Source organism: Antechinus flavipes, chromosome 4, assembly GCF_016432865.1.
Source record: "Antechinus flavipes isolate AdamAnt ecotype Samford, QLD, Australia chromosome 4, AdamAnt_v2, whole genome shotgun sequence".
Taxonomy (NCBI): domain Eukaryota; kingdom Metazoa; phylum Chordata; class Mammalia; order Dasyuromorphia; family Dasyuridae; genus Antechinus; species Antechinus flavipes.
The window spans coordinates 344,645,603-344,669,839 of record NC_067401.1 but is presented as its reverse complement, the minus strand read 5'-3'; the positions used below and the strand labels follow the sequence as shown (position 1 = coordinate 344,669,839).

General features: G+C 34.6%; 1 protein-coding gene across 1 annotated transcript in view; it reads right to left on the bottom strand.

Annotated features, from left to right (window-relative positions):
• TIAM2 (TIAM Rac1 associated GEF 2) overlaps positions 1 to 24,237 on the bottom strand; it is a 205,995-nt gene that overhangs the window by 127,907 nt on the left and 53,851 nt on the right. The window contains exons 2-5 of the mRNA XM_051997990.1: positions 15,247 to 15,358; positions 11,435 to 12,637; positions 4,111 to 4,546; positions 441 to 613 (exon numbers count right to left, since the gene is read on the bottom strand). Of these exons, the coding sequence (XP_051853950.1) occupies positions 441 to 613; positions 4,111 to 4,546; positions 11,435 to 12,631 (1,806 nt within the window). The 5' untranslated portion in view covers positions 12,632 to 12,637; positions 15,247 to 15,358. The remainder of the gene's footprint in view (positions 1 to 440; positions 614 to 4,110; positions 4,547 to 11,434; positions 12,638 to 15,246; positions 15,359 to 24,237) is intronic.

The window sequence follows — 24,237 nt, the reverse complement described above, 5'->3', positions numbered from 1 at the left end:
AAATCAATTATACTGTCAAAGTTTTTATATTATTGTAATTTTTTTTCCTTTCTCCAAGTTACTAAGGAGACATTGAAAATTGAACTGTCCTATGACCCCTAAGATAAGGAGATACAGTTTTCCTTTTTCCCCTGCTCTAACACAGTTTTCTACTCTTGAGGATTCTAGATCCTCTTCAAAATTTAAGCCCAGGTCAAATGTTATTTCTGTCTTATTTCACTCTTGATTTTCTTATTCTACTTAATTTCATTCATTATTCACTTCTCAAATGAATGCCATTTCACTTTTGCTCTCTCTGTTTTAAACTGGAAAAATATAATAGTACTTTCCCTCTGTTATCTAGTTATTATTATTATCCAAAGCCCTTAATTCCTTTTTTTCTTTTGTGAGATATTTCCACATTCCTTTAAACTATACATAATGTAAAAAGTCAGCAGTACCTGGAAAAGGTAGACATCTCCAAAAGAGTTGCTGAGGCAGAATACATTTTCCTTCTTGGGATGTTCGGGTACGGACTGTACAATGCTATCTTCCGCAAAAAGAGCACATCTAGGTGAACTACACTGATCCATGGAATTTCTTCCATAAGTCTCATAGAACAGCAGAGTACATCCTGTTAAAGAAAGGGGGAAAATGAATTCCCTCTGTGATATCTTCAAATTCTCTCAAAGGAGAACTCAAACACAATAAGATCAGAGGGACATTAAAAGAAAGAGAAAAAGTCAAAGGTTATGAAAATATTTGGGAGGAGGAATAAGTGTGAGGGTCTTTGTGGGAGTGGGACTGGAGAGGGAATAAAGGAATTTTGATCTTCACTAAAACTAAAAAAGGAATGTTTTGGTAAATTTGAGATATTGAAATATAATAAGACAAAAATCTTCATGTTTTTTAACTAAAGAATCAATTTTTACTGATTGACAAGTTGTGTAAAATTAAATCTCTGAAAAGAAATGCTGCTTTGTTCTTTATTGCCAAGTAGGCTATCAAAGAGCCTTCTTAGTTAAAAAGGTGAAGCCTTCTGCATTCGTTCAAAAAGAAAACATGCTAGGTCACATGATCTTTTCTCCCAGGTGCTGAATTATTAATATATATACATATAGATATATATATAAAGAGAGAAAGAGGGAAAGATTAAAATATTTTGTTTCAATATATCATAGGAACCCTTAATGGACTCTCAAATGACCTTGACAATGAATAATTATCTCCAAAACTATTATGTAAACAAATATAAGAACAACTTCATCAACTCTCTAAATTTAGAAGCACCCACAAAATTGCATCCTTCCTGGAAGAAACAAAGATCAAGAAAGGAAGTGCTCCTCATTTCTGTGACTACATTCATGGTAATAAAACTTAGAGACAAAAGGCAAATGTGCAAATTTTTCATAAGCCCAACTTGTTTTCCTAAAGAACTCTTCCTTGCTATTTTATCTTAATGCTCAGTGCATTCAACAATACTCAGTGTATACTCTAAGAAACTGCAAAGATAATGTTTCTCAAAGTAAAGAGAAGCATAAGAGAATCCAACTCTAATAGAGAATCATTAAACTAAAACAAAGAATCTCATTTTTTGCTAAATTTAAAATGTAGAGTCAATATGAAAAATTTCATTGTCATAATTATTTTGAAAAATCATCAAGTTAACATGATATAAATGTCAAATTTTAATGGAATTTTTGGATTTTAAAAGTTATACTATTGGGTACTAAGGGAACAATTATTATCAAAATTTCTTCAATGCTATAATACTCTTTGCTAAATCCTGGCTCTAAAACTGGGTACCACAATACAAAGTTATCTAATTAAAACTTTAATTTAATTCTCAGGGAAAATCCAACCATAAAGACAGATGAGCAGCTTCAATAGAGAGTAGATATAAAAGTTCCAACACCAACATATGTCCTATATCAATGATCCCAGTTTTCCATCTTTATTTTCCTCCCAAAATACCATTCCCTTCAGTTATTATTAGCCAAGGACATAATCACTCTTATAGATAGAGATACAATATCAGATGTTTTCTTTAGAACACGTTTCCAAATTCATAAAGCAAACTTTCATATATTGAATTCTAATATTGTTTTATCTACAACCTTTTATGAATGGAACTATTTATACATAGAAGTATAATTAGAAATAGCACTATAAAAAGCAATATCAGAATTTTTCAATGTGAATTTTAGTTCATACTATGAACTACATTCTTCCACCAAGAAGAAATTTTAAAAAGGGGGAGGGAAGTGGAATGTAGTTAGTCCATTCATTAGAATAAAGATAGAAGTGGGGAAAAAACTGATCCTTAAGCACAAGAGTAGCCTTATAAAACCTGTAATTTCAAACTAGGTAATAGATGATCATCTGCTTTATACATAAGCATTTCTCTCCAGACAAATATTTTCAATTCATTTATTTAGGTACTTAGTTGGCACAAAGAGAAGTCAGCTTGATTACAGTTATAAATATTCATATGCATAGCTATAGATATATTTTAACTACTTATACACACACACACATACATATATGCATTTTGTCAAAAAAAAATAATTTGAAAAGTTAACTCCAAACATAAGGGATGCTAAAAATCAGGTATGTTGAACCTGACACTGTGTTCTAAGTAGGAAGCACTGTTTAAAACCACATGGAGAAAGTTTTGTTGGCCAAAAACATCTTTATCACATGCTTTTCCTTTGCTGAAAAGGAAATGAAAGAATGAACATTCAACAATATTTTAGGCTTATAAAACTCCCTTCACTTCATAGAATCTCAGTGTTTCACAAATAAGCATGGAGGAAATTCTAAATATACATAGCACTAAGTGTCTTGTTTACTGTCAAAGACACTCAAAGCTGTATTCAGTAACCATAAGACCCAGGTCAGTGTTCAAATCTTCAGATTGCTTTTCCCCCCCAATAATAGAGTCACAAAGACCTATCTTCACAGGGTGGCATTCATGCTAGTGATAGCTGCAAGATATAAGAAATGTTAGTTTCCTTGAGCTTAATGAACTCTTTTCATTTTAGAAAATGAAAGGCAGTTTTGCCAATTGCTGGTTGGCTTTGTGGATGCTTGAGACAAGGTTCTAATCTGCAAGCCCATGGCAGGCTTATTATTTATACAAAGAAGCCAAAACAAAGTTAGAAACAAGTAATGCTGAAGACTTACTAGTCTTTTCTTCATACTGGCTGCAAATAGAATTCACTTTTCTGCCTCTCCCAAACTGACAGGAAAAAGGATTGCCAAATTAATAAGTCTGACTATTTACCCTTATATGTAGCTCTTTTGACAATTTTTCATAGAAACTCTATATAAATATGCCAAAAAGTGTTTTGTTATTTTCCCTTTATCTTTGCATAAATCAGCACTGTACTGATTTAGTCATTCTGAAGATCATCAGGTTATTTTTTTTTTAACTTTCAGCAAAGCTATACCTACATGTGAAAAGAGTATAAATTAAGAAAAGGCATGCTCTTAGGAGAAAGTTTTATACAGTCTTCAGAAAAAATGTAATTTGCTTAGTCTGAAAAGACATACTGTTTGTTAAGATTACCACTTCACTTTCTTAGTTGAGATCAAAACAATAAGAATATACATTCTATTTTCCCCCAATGTTCATTAATGTCCATATTTGAAATGTATGTACAAACTATGAAGCTCAACTTCCCCACTTAATCACAAAAATTAGATCGGTATGATGTTCATTCCATGTACTAGAAATTGTCCTTAGTGCTTTCTAAATAAGATCTCACATCAACCCTGTGAAGTGGGACCTATTCTTTAGGAAACCAAGTCAGGTAGAAGTTAAAGGACTTGTCTAGAGTCAAAGAGCTAGGAAGCATCTAAGGCTAGATTTGAACTCAGTTTTTTTATTGCAGCCCCAGCACTGAAGCCACACTGCCCACATAGATGTCTCCACTATAAGCAACATTTACCTATGATGAGCCAAATACTGAAAGAGTACTCAAACAAACATCATCTTATGTTTTCCATCATTTTTTTTAGCAAATCTCAATCAACTGAATGGTCCATACAAGCATTAAACTGGCAATATTAGACTTAAAAAATGATTGCCATGAAAGGATGCTATGCATCGGTCAAGTTTTGACCTACCTTTAAGAGTTACCCAGTACTGTTTCCATTTCCTCCGGGCCACAAGCTCCAGCTTCTTCTCTTTCTGAAGAGTTACGAGAGGCTTGAAAAAGAGCCAGCCCGCTTTGCGGACCACTCCTTGTTCCTTCTCAAAGAGCAGGTCCAGTTGCTCTAATGAACTAAGTGAGTCACTACTGGAGTCGGCTGTTTCTGTAGATGTTTCTATGTTCTCCACATGAGTCCTACTCATTTCCAGCTCCCGCATAAAATTTTCATAGATGTTCTGTCGCAAGGGATCACTGCTAATTGCATTAGTGGACTCACTTCTCTGAGGCAGGGTCTGGCCAGATCCACTTGACCACAGCAAACTAGACAGCTGTGAAGGCAACAGTACTTCTCCACTGAGCCCATCAGTTCGGGTATCCAAGTGGTCATATCCATCCTTGGATTTGGGCTCCTATGCGCAAGGAAAATAGTTACTGATCAGAGATTATATCTATTCCATAAGACTTTAATTCTTTTTTCTAAAGGCATTGAAGGACAAAATTTTAAATTATCTGTTTTTAGTAATGTTAACATAAAGCAAGGTTCCTTTGGGGAAAACCCTCTAATTATATAATTTAAAGGATGAATAGGATGATCATAGAAATAATCTAATTCAAACCAATCCATCAAATGAATTCACTGGTGTACTGTTAGTCAATGAAATATTGAGGAAATAACAGATTATAATTCAGTATAATATTTATAATTCATGGGAGCTATTCAGGCATACCAGATAAGTTGGCTTAGGGTTAGGAGGAGTAGGTTCAAATGAGATCTTGGACAAATCAGTACATCTCCATGAGCCTTAAGTAATTCCCTAGGACTTATTGCTCAAATATTACAACTTTTGGTGGAGCTAGTCTCTAAACACTGATCTGCCTATTTATCAGTACATCCAATAGCTTGGTGGTAGAACAAATATCTAGAATTATTAATCTTTGTTAGCTATTAATTAAATCCTAGCAAAAGTGACTGCTGTTTTGCAGCTTTTTCTATGGCATTTTAAAATAAATTGTAAAAGTTAAATCCATTTTTGACACAGTATATTTATGATTTGAGAATAATTTTGTCTTTTTAAAATACTGAATACTCTTCTTAGAATACTAAATACGCTTCTTAAAATACTGAATACTCATCAATATATCCTCACTAGAACTCATAAAAAATATTGATCCTGGCTGACTGTCCCATTATTGTTATTCCCCTAGACTAAGTTCTAGAATTAGAAACATAAATTTCTCTTCTCTGTTCTACCTGACCTTCACAACTGAGATCATCTAAGCATAGAGTTTCAGTAAAGAGGAAGGAACGTCAGTGGGATTTAACCAATCATTAAGAGAGTTTGATAAAAGGACTAATTCCACATTCCCATGACTTCTGAAAGGAACTTTGGTATTCACAACTATTACATAGCTAGCTGTGCAGATACACTGCAGGTCTCTGTACCTTCACAAATTTCCCATAATTCCATTCTCATGTCTGGTGTAAAAGTTTCTCAATTCCTGCCTTTTCCCACTCAGATCTAGAGCCTGGAACCTATAGCAATAAAACTTCCTCATCCCCAATCCCGAGATCAGATTCAGAACCATGCACCTGGAATCTCTTTCCTACAAAGAGCATTGATCAGGAGGCCTGACATCACTGCAGCTGCAACTCTCTCTCATGAGAAATATTCACTCCCTATATACTCCATGCCCTAAAAATATTCCTACTTGAAGATAGAAGTCAAGCAAAGACAAATCTTGATAAAATAAACAGTTTAATATCAGCTCCCTTATGAGTTAAAATTATTTGCACTATCTGAAGATACTCAACAATTCCAAGTTTAAGTCCTAGTGACTGGTGGCATTAGAGAAAATGCTTTTTAAGAGCACAACCAACTAACACTTTGGTAAATAACATGAAAATAAATTCCCTGTATTTGGAAGAAAGAAAAGTAATTTGAACCTTAGATTCAGAGGACCATTGGTATTCCATTAGTTGTTTAGACAACTAAGATATTCATCCATGAATTAATTAGTTAATTAAATGATCATTAAGTAGTGTATCAGTGCAAAGTACTGTGCTAAAGAGTAGGATAGCAATAATTCATGTTTAGATAATTCTGAAATGGTTATAGAGCACTGGCTTCTAAATAACTCAATAAAAGAAAGTAATAACCCTAATGATACTCTCCCATTTTATACATGAGTAAATTAAGACAGAGAAGTGAACTGGTTTGTCTATAGATTTGGATACAGATCTGTCCATACTATCCTAAATTTGCCTATACCAAAATTATCCTTTACTCATAATAGGAAGCTGTATGCTCACTTTTATTTAATAACTTGTCTTTTCTGAAGCTTGTGTATTTGCTAGAGTCTTTTTCCTATACTTTCAATTACATTGAATTAATGAAAATCAAAAAGTCAATCTTAGTCATTGAAATGTTTTGAACTTATAATATTTTGAATAATTTTTATTAGTATACAAATGAAGCAGCAGTTATTGCCTTTTATAGGAAAATCATCAACCAACTATTGCTTCCAAATACTCAGGACTTTAAACAGCTGAGCCAAAAATATAGCTACTACCAATGAAAATATTATTTTTCTACTCTTATTTACACTATGTCCCATCATGATATTTGTTTACTTTTTTGATGCTTATGTAAGAATAAAGCAAATAAATGAACTCCTGTGAATTACTTATACCGGAAACTTTGAAAAATGCTTAAAGCTAAAAAAGAAAATCCTTTTCTATTTGTAGCTCTTCAAAAACATCCAGGGGGAAAAGATGTTTCTCACTTGGCTAATATTAACATTATTCAATTATTAACAGGAAGATCTGATATGCAGCCCAAAACCAACATGGGATTACCTATGGTTGCTGGCATCAGCTATAATGAGGCTTTTCAAAATAAGAGAGGCTCTATGCCAAAAGGAGTTTCTGAACTGGCAAAGTCAAATGCAACCTACAAACACACTGTACTTTGTTTGTCCTAAGACATATTTATGGTCCTAAGTTTTAACTCCTTACTCAGCAAAGTCAAGTGTTCCTCTCCAAGCATATCTGGTATTTTCAGTATTTGTATCTGGTACCTATCTGATCTTGTTGACTTATGAGACACTTCTAATTCTCATGATCAGTGCTTCCTAATTCTAGTTGCCATTGGCTAACATTTAAGGGCTAATGAGAGAGTACCACTCTTATATGTTGAGGCGACATGGACTCTTGTCCTCATTCTGATACTAGCCCTGTGACTTCAGGAAAATGACTTAACTTTTCTAAACTTCCATTTCTTCATCTGCAAAGTGAATGTAATAAAATGATAGGGTTATGGTCAAAACACTGTTTTTATTTTGACATAAATAAAGTGACAGACTTGAAGTTGGGAAGTCCTGAGTTTAAATGTTGCCTCAAATCCAGTGACTCTGGGCAAGTCACTTAGCTTGTGTTTGCCTCAGTTTCCTCATTTATAAGATGGAAATGATAATAATAGGAGAGTTGCTGTCAGGATCAAATGAGAAAATAATTGCAAAGCTCTTAGGACAATATCTGGGGCATAGTAAGTGATATATAAAGGTGAGCTATTGTTACCACCAGCTATCATCGGGAGTAACAGTATCAACTATTTCTATAAGGGAGACTTTGATGGCTACTAATCAGTTTTCAATAAAAGCCACTAATTTCACTGTCTTGTCTCTTTCCACATGATGTTTCTTCACTTAGTTACAAAGCAATGAGGGTACATATATCAGAGATCCTCTTGCCCTACTTCTCTTATTTTACTAAATATGCATGACTAATCAGCAATAATTAGGATTTTAAGCTCAGATCTCCTAAATAAAGAGTTCTTTCTCCAATACCATGCCAGTAGAGGCAAAACATAATCACTAAAAATCAAACTATACCTTCACCTGTGTCCAGTGTATCTACTGTTTCTCCTCTCACTCAATTTCTCTGTAGAAGGGTGATGGAAGCTGTCTTTTTTCCTGTCTTCCAATACAATCAATACCCAAAGATGTATGGACATGCTCAGAAATGATGGTGATGTTTTTTGTTTTGTTTTGTTTTTTTCCAATCTCTCAAATAAAGTCTACCTATTTTGTTTCAGAAGGGGGTCACGGATGCTTTGGAAATTCTCTGGGTGGCTTTGTATTAGGAACTCTTCAGGAATAAAAAGAGTATTTATAAATAGGATAGTGATTTATTAATTTCTTTGTAAAAATAAGATGTACTTATGAGTCCAGTATAAGTGCTTTGGTTTGTACATGACAACGAAACATAATAAACTCTAGAAAGGGTCTTCTCAGGAGACTGTTGAATCTTCCACATAGGAATGAAGCTATGTGGGTTAAACCTAAGGCATCTAGAAATTCAAGAGCTTTATGTTTCAATCTAATCCTACCTTTGCAATGAATTCCCTATGGCTGTATAACTGATATTTTAACCAGGAGCTAGTATGAACAGAACAGAAATAGAACTTCACTTCTCTTACTAGAGCTACATTCAATACTGAAAATACATTCATGTTAAATACATTCTTCTCCACCCTAATATGTTTTCCTTCTATAATATGGCTTTTGTGCATTTATTTTTCAGATCATTTTTAGATATTTGAATTGTTCATTGCAGCATATATTTTCAATTTGTTATAAGTAGAAAGAACACTCAATCAGGAGTTAGAAAATCTGACTTTGAATCCTGGCTCTGATCACTTCATTGGTGGTGGAGTTCACTGATGATAATTGTGATGATAGCATTTATAGAAGGGTTGAAAATTTGTGAAGTGCTTTAATAAGCATTATAAGTGTTAATATTAGCCCTATTTTATAAATGAGGAAACTGAGGCAGATAATGCTTAAATGACTTGCTCCGGGTCACAGAGCTAAGTAACTGAGGCTGGATTGGAACTTGGCTCTTCCTATTCCAGTTCCAAACTTTATCAACTATACTACCTGGCTCCCTTGTGTAAAAGTAACTGTTAACATTTATATATTTTTTAAATTTTAAAAATATTATCTCATTTATTTTATATTTTACATGTTATCTAATTTTATTTAATTTTCTACAATAAAATGATTAAAATCTAGAATGGAATAGACACTTCAGGAGGCTGTGATATGTCCTACCCTGAAGTTTGGGATTTAACTTTTAATGATATTTTAGATATCTTGCTTTTAAAAAAAAAAAAGCAGATAAATTTATATTGAGTGGAGAAAAAAATAAACATTTCCTTCTTCTATCATGCTCAAATAAAAGTATGTTTTATGCTAAAAAATATGGAAGCTATCAGTAGTTATTTTGAAAAAAGAAAACATCAAACCTTGAAAAAAAATGTCAATGATAAGAGTTCTTTCCTTTCTTTACTCACAATCTATATGCTGTTGTTTTTGCCATCATTATTGTTGCTATAGGTGTCAGTCACTACCACATACTATTTGTCAGATGCCTATAGTCCTAAGTATTTCCACATATTTAGTAATATTTCCATCCCAATAGTTCCACTATGTTAGAGGAAGGAGCATGGATTATTATCAGTATTTTGCTGACGTGGCAACTTTAAAATGTGACTTTCCCAAAGTGCCAGCAAACAATTTTGGTGACTCATATTCAAAAATCTTACCCACACAGTGGGTAGGACGACTTAATGATACCTACCTCCCCCCAAATTCTGACAATGTTCTCTTTGCCCTTTCTCCAAACTCTAATTATAGAGAACAGCCTAAAGGAGTGCTCAGATCACCAATTCACTCAGGAAATCTCTCCACCTCTTTTCTTGGCAAGGGAATTTTCAGTTGGATGGAGCCTAAAGAGCTGAGAAAACACTAGAGGCAACAAGAAATTGGGGAAACGTTCAGCTTTGGCCTAAGTGAAAGGCTAAGGCTCAAGCATTATATGAACCCAAATCAAATAAATACACAAAACAGTCTTCTGGGAAGAGAGGGAAACTTAAAAATGTAAAATCAGAAAGTACTCAAAAGATAAGCACAAAAGTTTTTTGTTTATTTTTAAGGATTAGATTTACAACTTTATATAAATACTTCTCTTTTTCTGCTCTCCTTTATATAAGAAAATGTTCACTTTATTTGGTGTTCAAATCCAGATTTTTTTAAATGACAAAAGGAAGAATATTAAAAATGGTCTCTTCCCTTCTCTCCTAAAAAATATTTGCTCTACCTATGAATATTTTTTGAAAATAAAAAGCAAAAAAAATGAACTAAATTTAAAAAACAAAATTATACTGGCTTTACCACCCCATAAATAATAAATATTACTTCAATTGTGAAAAAAAATTGCCAAAGTTCATTTCAAATCTTTTTTGATGAGAATGGGGCTGGAAAATTTGCCACAGACTAGGAACTTGTCCCCATACTCCTGTTCCTTCATTGAAGAAAGGAAATTGACCTTTAAGATCATTTCTGTTATTTAAAACCTAACTTAATTTAGACATTAGAAGTCACTATATTGGGCTGAATGTGATTATTTTCATTTTATTTTCATTTCTCCTGCCTTTATTCACATAACTAGTAAAGAAACATTATTTTGTAAATGTACTAGATGAAAATAGAAATTTTGAGCTTTCTAATATTCCCTTATGTGCAAGGGGAGGAGGGAAGACTTAAGGTTTTATAAAAGCATAAAATTATTTGAAAGAGGTAAAGATAAACTGCCTTAGAGTAAGATGTGGATAAGTGCTTCATGTGTTTTTCGGTATTATTGTCAAACTAGAAGAGACATGAAGATCCCATTTGAAAAAAAATTCAATCAGAGAACCTGAGTACTACTTGGGAATTCAAAAATAAACTGCATCAAAATAGGCATTTCAAAGATGAGGTCTAAAGTGCAAGAAAGTTAAGTTGTCTAAGATCTCCTTGCTAGTTAGTGAATATCTGTGCTGGCTTTAAAACTCAAATCTCTTGTTTCTCCACTCAAAGTTCTTTTCATCACACTGTGTTGCTTTTGTGTGGGAGAGAATAATGTCTATCTATGAAATGTGGCTTTCTTTTGAAACCTGATTTAATTAACTAAATAGGATTTGTTGAATGAGTTCTCTAGGTACAGTAGAATGTATGGTATTGATTTAGACTAGAGACATTTTTATTTCTTCCCTCAATCATGTAAAGAAATATACAGGTACCCACAAACATTTATACTATAATAATATTGAAAAGCTAATGGTATTTTAAAATTATTTCCCCCAAAATTTAATGAGAATATCTCCATATTTTTGTTCCTCCCACCAAAATTCAAAAATAATCCATCTGAACTGAAAAATCAAAGTGAATTTTATTTTGTACCCAAAAGGCTTATATACCTGGAGTTTCCTTTTCTTTCTTGAGAGACTTCCTGTCCAATCACTGATTCGCCTCATTCTAGTTTTTAATGTGTCTTTTTTAGAAGTATCTTCTGTTAAGGGTTTGGACTTCCGGCAGGGAAGTGTATAAGAACAGTACTGTACAGGGCCTCTCTGCTCTGTCCTCGAGGGCACATCCATATCTGAGACAAATGAAACTCTACTATTTAAACTGGCATGTGTACCAATGTATTCATCAGAAAGTCTAATGCCTGAGGGTGGAAGACTTTCTAAGGTGGCATCTTTGTACAACTCCCTTAGGGAAGAAAGAGATGAACTTTGGTTAAAAGGCTTTTTGGCATCATCTGATGGAAAACTGGAGTGAATGCTGGTATCTGGAGTGCTTCTGGTCAGGTAAGATCCCTCCAATTCATTGATGTCCCCAGTATTTCCCCAGGGGGAGTCATACCACGAAGACTCAGAGCTAAAAGAACTGCCTTTGCTAGATCTCAGCCGGGAATCAGTAGGAGAAAGGCAATGGCCAGTAGAATATTCAGTACTAGAATTTCTTCGTACTTCAGGTAAGTTGGATGTTTCAGTCTCCAATGTAGGGGAATATCTCAAAAGTTGGACTGGCCCAGTGGAGTCCTCTGTAGGCACTTTGTTGTTGCTGCTATTGTGAAACTCAACCCTTAAACATCCATCCCATTTACCTAGTGTTTTGATAAGAACCTTGGGGCTTTTTCGGTCTTCAGCTGGTGGGGTTGATGCAAGACTCTCATTTTTCCCATAACAGTTCAGAAGGTGTCCATTACAGTCTCTAGAGGTGATATGGTTATCTGCTGGTTCATGACTAATATAATGAAAGCCATTATCAGACAAAAAGGCAGCATTCTTTTCATGGAAATAGTTTCCTGACACATTCACTTTGTGTTTTGTGTGGGTACTGCCTTTGGATCCCTTAGTCATTGGGTCACTGAGTCGTGATGAATAAGGCTGGTTACTCTTAAAGTGGGAAAGGCAGCTCCTGGCCAGGGATCGAGACTTGTAATTTGTCCCACTGCTTCCATGATTCCACCCATGCAATGAGCAAGACTTTTCATCTTTTGCATGAATGCTGCGGATTTTTAGGGGACAAGGTTTCTGTTTTGCACCAGTAGAAGAATTACTATGATTTTTGGATCCTTGAAGGCTGTACTGACTCTCAGAGTTCCCCATCTTCACCTAAAGTAAGAATAGTTGAATCAGTAACATCAGTGACCAACTACTATGACAGATAATCTTAAAATAGCATTTACACTCCATAGGACAGGAAGGATGAAAGATACTTTTCAGTTATGAAAGGCTCTTTGATAATGTTGGCAAGAAAGGTTAGATAGATAAACAACATTGCAAACTATGTGAATTAATGATGATGATAATCTAAAATATTTAAAGCATTTAAATATTAAAAGAATCTTTTACTGACCTCTTAGATCTTTCAGGGTTGATTCAGAAGAGGTCTTAAGCCCCCATTTTAAGAAAAAAGGAGGAAAAAGCTACCCATGGCTGGCTGAGTTTATGCCCGTGATACCAGGCTTAATCACACCATGATACCAGGCCTTATGATAACTCATTATTGTAGCTAAACACAAATTTTAAATATGTAAAAAATTTATAATATCTATACTTAAACTAGTGGAAATTGGTAGCTCACAGAGCATGAAACTCTATGATTTTGCCCTGATTTTGGAAAAAGGACAGTTCATAATAAAGAAGCTAGTAAATTCTGGTTATAAGCCATGATTCCAAGTTCAGCATTAAAAAAGCATTAGGGTTAAATAGTAGAGGACAATATTGTTAGAAAAGGAGTGAAAAATAAGCAAAAGGAAGAATTAAAAATTAAGAATTCCCTTTAAAGGAAGGTTAAAAAGCACATGTTCAGAAAAATACAGTTCTATTTTCATACAGAAGATACATTTGCAAAATCTACATAAGAACTTTATAAAGGATTTTACATATGCCACTTTATTTATTGTACAATAATCCATTGTACATTATACATGTTCATTCACTGTTAAACAGGATTTTGGATGGGAGGAAAAATAACAGTTTATGCAATTAAAAAATATATATCTATGAGTTCTTATGAATGGCAAACTCATTATGAGTCAGCAGTGTAATGTGACAGGCAAAAAAAAAATCCTAATGAAATCTTGGTTCTTGTTAGGAGAAACAGAATCTAGAAAGACAATGAGTTATTGCTTTACTCTTCGCTGTTTGGACTTTGAGGTACTATACCCCAATCTGGACATCATGATGAGCTGGCCAGTTTACAGTTGAACATGAACTGAAAGGTAAAGCCATAAGCAGTCTATCAAAGAAATTAGGAATGTTTGGCCTTAGACGGAAGACTGGGGGCAGGGAAATGATAGCTAAATTCAAATATCTGAAAAGATATTCTGTGGAAGAGGGGTGAGAATTTTTTTCAGCTTAATTCTAGAGGGCAGGAAGGATAAAAGAGTGAAAAGTAGAGGGAGGCAGAGTTCAGTTCAACATAAGGGTTAAAATATTTTAACAATGTGAGTTCTCTAAAAATAAAAAATAGTTGCCTCTGAACATAGGAAACTCCTCAACATTAAAGACCTTCAAGAGGATGTTGCATTGTAATAATAATGGTAATGATTTTTGCAACTTCAGCAAAGCACTTTCCTAACAAATTTGTTGGGGATATCATAAAAAGGATTCATGATTCATGGAGGACCTGGAGTAAATGAGCATATGTCCCTTGTACCTCTAAGATTTTATGATTTATATTCAAATTATTAAAAGTTCAAGACTGGTGATTAAATAGAAAATCTTTTGAATATAGATTCTTAATCATTTTTATATAGCAGACCCCTTTGGTAGATATTAACACCTTCTCATGATGATTTTTTTTAAATAATTGAAGTAGATACCAAATTTCAGTTAGAGATTAGTGAAAATAGAGGTGTAATTTTCTTCCCATTCAAGTTCTTGGTTCCTCTTCCTTTAGAGCATGAGGGGATGAATTTGGAGATGAGTGGGAATGACCTGGCTGAGTATGTATTGTTCCCTTTAATTCCTTTTAAAAGTCATCTTGATCAATGAGTTGTTTTTAATTTTTAAAATGATATAGACAGAAAACATTTCACATTCATATGAAAGATAACAAAAATTAATGCTGATAATCTATAAAGTATCATATATAGGGATTTGAAAACTCTTTTAAAAGTCAATTTGTATGATAGAACTCAAAGTTATAAACAGAGAATATTAGAGACTATCTATTACAATCCTCTCAATTTACAGATTAAAAAAATTTTTGACTCAATAAGTTAAGTTCCAAAGGGCACACAAATAGTTGCAGAACCAGTTTTTGAATTCAGATTCCTATTTCCTAGTGTCCTAAATACATTATATTTCTATAACTATAATAAAAATTATATAGAAACTTTTAAATCCAGGCAAAGAGAGAAAGGAAATTAATTCACTATTTTCTCTTGTAGCATCAATAGAGGCAGTGGATAAAGGAATCTGGCATGTCCATATAATAGCAAACAGCATAACAATAAGCAATTCGTTAATTTTTACAGTCACTCCAAGGGAATCTCAAAGACTATAAATTATAGAAGAATTAATCACCAATCTGTTTCAATAAAGGAAGTTCACTACACTGGTGATATCAATGATGCAGATTACATCTTTCCTATTCCTTCCTAAAAAAAAAAAATCAACATCATTTCTTCTACTTCTTTTAACAACACCCATTAGTTTTTAAACTGCATTTACTCAATTTTATGTAAATCACAATTCACTTTAAGCTAGATTACCTGAAGAATAACTTTTTGATGCAAAAGCGTTTAGTGATTAATTCAGTTCACATGATCTTGAGAGCAGGGCAGTATGTTTAACAACCATAGAAACAGGATCCATGAAAACACTCTGAAAAACATCAATGAGGAGAAATCACATCAATTTTTATCATGCTTGTAAGCAACATAAAACTTTTGGCACCTTTTGGTGCCTAAAAATGACTTTGGTACCATAATCATTATTACAATTTATGTAACATTTATCAGCTATTCAATTTAGTTGGATAGGAAAGTTATGATGCCAAAGAAGTCTGTCTTGTCAAGGGCAATTATTTTGACAAACCTTTACTCAAAGCAAAGGAAGCTAGGGTTGGAGAAGGTGGGAGGAAGAGAAACAGGTGGTCATAGCGGCACAGAAAGTCAAGTAAGAGAAGATATCTTAGCCAATGAAAATCTATCAACACCCTTGAAGAGGAACAAATTTCTCAAAACTATGTGTTCCACTGAGGTGATGGTATTATTTTCATAAAGAAAATGACAGATTTTAAAATTATCTCATTATTGAATAAAACTAAATTCAAAATTTGGAGATACATCAATCTATATACCTTGTTTAAAATATTTAAGATATTCAAACTAGTCATACATGACCTTTAAAAAAAAATCCTGAAAGATGTGTCTGGCTTTTGCAGTACTAAAAGTGGGGCCAGTATACAATCTTTAGAGGAATTTAAGGGTCTAACATGGGGCAGGGAACAAGAATGGGGGTCTGCCATCTGGCAGTACTCAGTGAAAACACAAAGCCTTTTTATGTCCTTGGCTATTTAGACAGCAGTAGGTTTCAATAGTGACATTTTGTGTGTGTGTGTGTGTGTGTGTGTGTGTGTGTGTGTGTGTGTTTTAATAAGGAAATAAAAGAAGCAATAAGTTCTTGAATCCTTTTTCTGTAATGTCCTAAGATATATTTTCAATCTCTTTACCTTACAAATATGAAAAGTACAGCATGGAAAGAGAAAAGTTACATTGGGAAGTTAGGGGATAACACTGAATGAAAAATAGAATGAAAGAGTGAAAAGGGCACTGCAATCAAGATGAGTCAAATTTGAATCCCACAACAGATCATTATTAGTCTCATAAACCTAAGCAAGGTACTTGATCTCTTTCTTTCTCTCTTAGCTTCCTTGTTTATAAAATAAAGGTAATGGACTCTATAGTTTTTCATGGTTCCTTCCAGGTGTCAATCTATGATTGAGTCAAATTCAGATATATAGGAGTTTTTACTAAACTATTTGAGCTGTAAGCTAGCCCTGTTAAAAGCCAGGGACCAAAGTTGTTTTCCCTTTCCTCCTGGAAACTGGCAGTCAGCAACTCTCACAAGCAACATGGAAAAAAGCACTTTGATAGTAAGATGATTTTCATATCCCTTTTTATTTATGTAGTATAAGTTATCAAGATCTGTACTAGGCTTTAAAAACCTTGATGTTTCAATTTTTTTTTATTTTAAACCACCCCTCCATTTAATTTATTCTTAAACCAATTTAAAATATGAACTATCTGCTTTTCATAGCTTTTCATGCTATACCTCTTTATTTATAAAGTAAATTTAAAGTTTCCAGATCAAGGCCAGTTTGAACTAAGCAGAGTAATTTTTTGTGCGTTTGTTTACTCTTGTCAGAACCAAGTTCCAAGGATGACCCCAGAGGTGAAAGACCATTGAGTAATTCACTCAGCTGGCAACTCTTCTTTGTAAGACTATTCTGATTCTAAGTTAATATGCTTGAAGAGCAACAAATACAGCACTAGGCATGGTGTTCGCCAAAGGTAGCAAGACAAAAACTGCTATTGAGAGGCTGAATGTGTCAGCTGTTCACATTGCACACAAAGACGGTGATTCAAAAATTTCACCATTATAGATCTGAACTAGAGTCTTCTTAGCCCCAGTAGTAGGTTAGAACCTAAATGCATTTAATAACAGAAATGTGATCTCTGACATTAAAGACTTCAATTTTTGTGCCTATTACTTGGAAGGAAAAAAAAAAACAGTACCTTCCCCTGCATTTCTTTCCCCTGGCAAATGTTCTCTCAAAATCCTAAAAGTGTGAGTATGTATATTGTTGTATTGGACTATAGAATGCTATACAACTCAACAGACTGATTTCAACAGTCACTCCAAGTTTTAGTCCATATTGTGCATGGCCAACGAATAAAACATAAGCCCAAACGTATTGAGGAACAAGGAGGAAGAGACAACCAGCAGCTTAAAGAATTTAAATAGTAGTCTAGAGAAGAGCAAGAAAAAGGGTAACAAAGGTGAACAAGAATATTCATTATTATAAATGGGTAATAATGACCAGCTGTTATATGTCTCCAGTCAGTTCAGAATGGGAGGAAATGGTCTTAAATTATAGCAGCCAGATCTGGTACTATATATACTAGGAAGGGAAGTTCTGACAAGTCCCCAAGGAACTCTGTGTAATCACTTTTCCTTGTGATCATGACAAAAAGAACAGACATTCATCTATCTTGTCATGCTCCAACTGGAATTCCATTTGCAAGCAAGTAGATGAACTAGTCAGGTTCTTAGAATTTGCCTCTCTACTTTTTTGCTTTTATACCAGAAACTTAAGCAATTAAGGAGAATTAAAAGAGTATGGTAAAATGTCAAAAGATAATTTAGTTAGTATCTCTTCCCCTTCTCAAAAGGAAGAATCATCTTCCTGAGTTCAAATCTAACCTCAGATATTTACTAGCTGTATGACCCTAAGCAAATCATTTAACCCTGTTTACCTCAGTTTCCTTATTTGTAAAATGAGCTGGAGAGGGAAAGAGCAAACCACCACAGTATCTGCACCAAGAAAACCTCCCAAATTCAGGCACAACTGAAACCAGTCAACAACAACAAACAGCAATCCCTCTCAAAGATGGAAGAAACAGTCTCAGATGCATCTTTGGACAGCCAGAAGGCAGTTTTAGATATGTTATTATCTCACAACTAAATAGATTCACTAAATTTTTTTTTTACTTTTAAAGATAAGATCATAATAAAAAAAATTAAAATCACTAAAATCAATGAAAATAAGCAAATCCCAGTCTGCAGAATGCAGAATACATGTACAAATCCACCAACATAATCCACTTAACCACATGGACTTACTGAATCCCAGAAGAAAATGCTTCCCAAGAGGAGATGCAAGATCCATCTTTCCTGTGCTCACCTATGATCTCCCCTTGATATGATGCATCAGATTCTCAAAGTTTCATTACTGTATGATCTGGGTCTAGAATAAAGTAAACAGGAGCACTGGACCGACTCTGCTTTGTTCCCTGGCTATAACCCTGAGTAGTCTGGCCAGGAGGATTATGTAAAGAAGCTGAGGAGTGGGGATAATGAGGGAAGTTTTCTGATAGGACAGATGGTGATCTAAGGCCTAGACAGAGAAGAGATGAGGTACTGATTGGTGAAGGAGAAAGGAAGAGAAGTGTTCAATTACAAACATCCTTACTGCTTCAATGGGGAATAGCTGAACAAGGGCAGATTTACATCTGTCCAAAACATTCCTGGTTAGGGAAGGCTTGTCTTCTGTGATCTCAGAGGTCCCCCTTATGTTTCTGTGATTCTTTTCTATGTTTCCAATGTAGATCCCATGCTTCAAAAACAAATAATATAAAATCAAGCAAACATCCTGAAGTATTTGTATAGAAATAATTCTCTTATCCAAGTCCTAGGTACTAGAATAGAGAAACAATTAGAGAGGTGAGTAGAAATGGAAAAATCAAATAGGTTTGCTTTTTTTTTAATAGAAGGAAACAATTTTTATCCTATATTTAGGGAATGTAACAGCAGCTAAGTGGCACAATGAATAAAATGGCACAGGTCAGGAGTCAGGAAAACTCACTTTCCTGAGTTCATATCTGGCCTCAGATACTTCCTAGCTGTGTGACCCAGGGCAAGTCACTTAATCTTGTTTACCTCAGCTTCCTCATTTGTAAAATTAGCTGGAGAAGTAAACAACAAATCACTCCAAATCACTTAGCCAAGAAAATCCAAAAAGAGGTCATTAAGAATTAGACACAACTCAAAAAACTGAACAACAAAAAAGGATATGTTAGCCTGGTGTTCCAATTTTAAGATTAATGAAATGGGACCTTAGACCTATACTCAAATGAATTTAAACATTTCTTAAGACTTTAGTCTTGAAGATGGCGGAGAGGAAATACACTTCTGTGTAATCTCCGTGTTTTTCTCTCACTATTCATTTCATTTCATGCCTCTGAATTAATGCTCGACTGAAAAAAAAACCATACAATTACTTACCAAGAGAAACCATCCTTGAGACTCGTCAAGAAAGGTCTGTTTTTGCGCGAGGGCGGGGACGGTATTTGGAAGCAGTCTGCGGGTAGCAGCAGCTGCAACCAGAGCACAGATAGCAGCTCAGAACCGGGTGGAGCGGAGAGGGGGTAGGACCGCAGCCGTCTCTGCGGTGAGAGCTTTGCTATAGGAGCAAGTCAGCAGCCCAGCAGAGAAGCTAAAAACACCGGGGGTGAAGAATACAATCCCAAACAGCTGGAGTTTCTAGGGACCTGGCCACCCCTCCCCCACAGTGTCTTAGCCCGCTCGGATCTCAGAGCGCTCGGATCTCAGCGCGCAGGCGCCATAGCACAGTAGGACCTGTGCCTCACGAATACCCTGCCCCTCCCCCAAAGAAAGCAGCCTCCATTCAAGGGGTTTTTTTTCCTTCTGTTTCTTTGATAGTTTGTCTTTGATAAATAGACAGAATGAGCAAGAAACTGAAAAAGAATTTAACCCTGGACAGCTTTTATACAGATAAAGAGCAGACTCCAAACCCTGAGGAGACTAAAAACAAACAGTCCCCAGGTGAATCCCCGAAGGAGGAGACCTTATATCCCTCAGCACAGATGAATCTCATGGAGGAAATTAAAAAGGCTCTCACAAGGGAGCTAGAAGAAAAATGGGAAAAGGAGAGGGAGGCTCTGCAAAAGGAGAGGGAGGCTTGGCAAAAGAGCCTGGAGAAGTCAGTTAAAGAGAGAGTGGATAAAGAAACCAAATCCTTGAAAAATAGGATTAGTGAACTGGAAACAGAAAACAGCTCTCTAAAAAACAAAATTGGCGAAATGGAAAAAAATTCCACAGAACAAAAGAACTCAATTGGACAATTAGAAAAAGATCTTAAAAAAGTGAGTGAAAAAAATACCTCACTGAAAATCAGGGTCGAACAATTGGAATTGAATGACTCGAGGAGACAAGAAGAATCAGTCAAGCAAATCCAAAAAAATCAAACAATGGAAAAGGATGTGAAATACCTTCTGGGGAAGACAACAGACCTGGAAAACAGATCCAGGAGAGACAACCTGAGAATCATCGGACTTCCAGAAAAGTATGATGAAAAAAAAAGCCTGAACACTATCTTCCAGGAAATTATCAAAGAGAACTGCCCAGAAGTCATAGAAACAGAAGGTAAAATAGACATTGAAAGAATTCATCGATCCCCTACTGAAAGGGATCCTAAAATCAAAACACCAAGGAATATAGTGGCCAAATGCCAGAACCCTCAGGCAAAGGAAAAAATACTGCAAGCGGCTAGAAAAACCCAATTCAAGTATCAAGGAGCCACAATAAGGATCACCCAGGATCTGGCAGCATCCACATTAAAGGATCGAAGGGCCTGGAATATGATATTCCGAAAGGCTAAGGAACTTGGTATGCAACCAAAAATAACTTACCCAGCGAGATTGAGCATCTTTTTCCAGGGAAGAAGATGGTCATTCAACGAAATAAGCGAATTTCATCTATTTCTGATGAAAAAGCCAGAACTTAACAAAAAATTTGATCTACAAGCACAGAACTCAAGAGAAATCTAAAAAGGTAAAGATTAATCTTGGGAACTATATTTCGGCTGTAAAGATGTATAAAAAATACATGTATACCTTGTTCTAGAAACTAGTTGAGGAAAGGACATTGTACTAGAAAAAAGGGAAAGTGGGGGTACTACATTTCATGAAGAGGCAAAGAAAACCTAGTATATCTGAGAGAAAGAATGGAGAGGAATGAAAATAGTGAGTATTTTACTGCTTTCAGAATTGGCAGTAAGAGAAGAATTTTAGACATATTCAATCTATGGTGAAACTTCTCCCACCTCATTGAAAAGTGAGAAGGGAAAAGTGAAAAAGGAAGGAATAAGCTAAGTGGAAGGGAATACGGGAACTGGGAGGGAAAGGGGTAAGTTGGGGGGGGGGACTCTAAGGGGAGGGGAGGGATACTGAAAAAGGGAGGGCTGTGAGAAGCAAGGGGAGCTCACAAGCTTAATACTGGGAAGGGGGGTAAGGGAGGGGGTAAGGGAGTAAGAAGGGAGAAAAGCATAAACCGGGGTCAACAAGATGGCAAGTAATACAGAATTGGTCATTTTAACCATAAATGTGAACGGGGTAAACTCCTCTATAAAGAGGAAGCGGTTAGCAGAATGGATTAAAAGCCAGAATCCTACAATATGTTGTATACAGGAAACACACCTGAAGCGGGGTGATACATGCAGGTTAAAGGTAAAAGGTTGGAGCAAAATCTACTATGCTTCAGGTGAAGCCAAAAAAGCAGGGGTAGCCATCCTGATCTCAGATCAAGCTAAAGCAAAAATTGATCTAATCAAAAGAGATAAGGAAGGGCACTATATCTTGCTAAAGGGTAGAATGAATAATGAAGAAGTATCTATATTAAATATATATGCACCAAGTAGTGTAGCATCTAAATTCCTAAAAGAGAAATTAAGAGAGCTGCAAGAAGAAATAGACAGTAAAACTATAATAGTGGGAGATCTCAACCTTGCACTCTCAGAATTAGATAAATCAAACCACAAAATAAATAAGAAAGAAGTCAAAGAGATAAATAGAATACTAGAAAAATTAGATATGATAGATCTCTGGAGAAAATGTAATGGGGACAGAAAGGAGTACACCTTCTTTTCAGCAGTTCATGGAACTTATACAAAAATTGATCATATATTAGGACATAAAAACCTCAAACTCAAATGCAGTAAGGCAGAAATAGTGAATGCATCCTTTTCAGACCATGATGCATTGAAAATTACATTCAATAAAAAGCCACAGGAAAGTAGACCAAAAAATAATTGGAAACTAAATAATCTCATACTAAAGAATGATTGGGTGAAACAGCAAATTATAGACATAATTAATAACTTCATCCAAGAAAATGATAATAATGAGACATCATACCAAAATGTATGGGATGCAGCCAAAGCGGTAATAAGGGGAAATCTCATATCTCTAGAGGCCTATTTGTATAAAATAGAGAAAGAGAAGGTCAATGAATTGGGCTTGCAACTAAAAATGCTAGAAAAGGAACAAATTAAAAACCCCCAATCAAACACTAAACTTGAAATTCAAAAAATAAAAGGAGAGATCAATAAAATTGAAAGTAAAAAAACTATTGAATTGATTAATAAAACTAAGAGTTGGTTCTATGAAAAAACCAACAAAATAGACAAACCCTTAGTAAATCTGATTAAAAAAAGGAAAGAGGAAAATCAAATTGTTAGTCTTAAAAATGAAAAGGGAGAACTCACCACTAACGAAGAGGAAATTAGAGCAATAATTAGGAGTTACTTTGCCCAACTTTACGCCAATAAATTCGACAACTTAAATGAAATAGAAGAATACCTCCAAAAATATAGCTTACCTAAACTAACAGAGGAAGAAGTAAATATCCTAAACACTCCTATCTCAGAAAAAGAAATAGAACAAACTATCAATCAACTCCCTAAGAAAAAAACCCCAGGACCAGATGGATTTACATCTGAATTCTATCAAACATTTAAAGATCAATTAACTCCAATGCTAAATAAACTATTTGAAGAAGTAGGGATTGAAGGAGTCCTACCAAACTCCTTTTATGACACAGATATGGTACTGATACCTAAACCAGGTAGGCTGAAAACAGAGAAAGAAAATTATAGACCAATCTCCCTAATGAATATTGATGCTAAAATCTTAAATAAAATATTAGCAAAAAGATTACAGAAAATCATCCCCAGGATAATACACTATGACCAAGTAGGATTTATACCAGGAATGCAGGGCTGGTTCAATATTAGGAAAACTATTAACATAATTGACTATATCAACAACCAACCAAACAAAAACCATATGATCATTTCAATAGATGCAGAAAAAGCATTTGATAAAATCCAACAGCCATTCCTAATAAAAACACTTGAGAGCATAGGAATAAAAGGACTTTTCCTTAAAATAGTTAGGAGCATATATTTTAAACCTTCAGTAAGCATCATATGCAATGGGGAAAAACTGGAACCTTTCCCGGTAAGATCTGGAGTGAAGCAAGGTTGCCCACTATCACCATTATTATTCAATATTGTATTAGAAACACTGGCCTCTGCAATAAGAGTCGAGAAAGAGATTAAAGGAATTAGAGTAGGCAATGAGGAAACCAAACTATCACTCTTTGCAGATGATATGATGGTATACCTAGAAAACCCCAGAGATTCTACTAAAAAGCTATTAGAAATAATTCATAATTTTAGCAAAGTAGCAGGATACAAAATAAATCCCCATAAATCCTCAGCATTCTTATACACCACCAACAAAATCCAAGAGCAAGAGATACAAAGAGAAATTCCATTCAAAATAACTGTTGATAGCATAAAATATTTGGGAATCTACCTACCAAAGGAAAGTCAGGAATTATATGAGCAAAATTACAAAAAAGTTTTCACACAAATAAAGTCAGACTTAAATAATTGGAAAAATATTAAGTGCTCTTGGATAGGCCGAGCAAATATAATAAAGATGACAATACTCCCTAAACTAATCTATTTATTTAGTGCTATACCAATCAGACTTCCAAGAAAATATTTTAATGATTTAGAAAAAATAACAACAAAATTCATATGGAACAATAAAAAGTCGAGAATCTCAAGGGAATTAATGAAAAAAAAATCAAATGAAGGTGGTCTAGCTGTA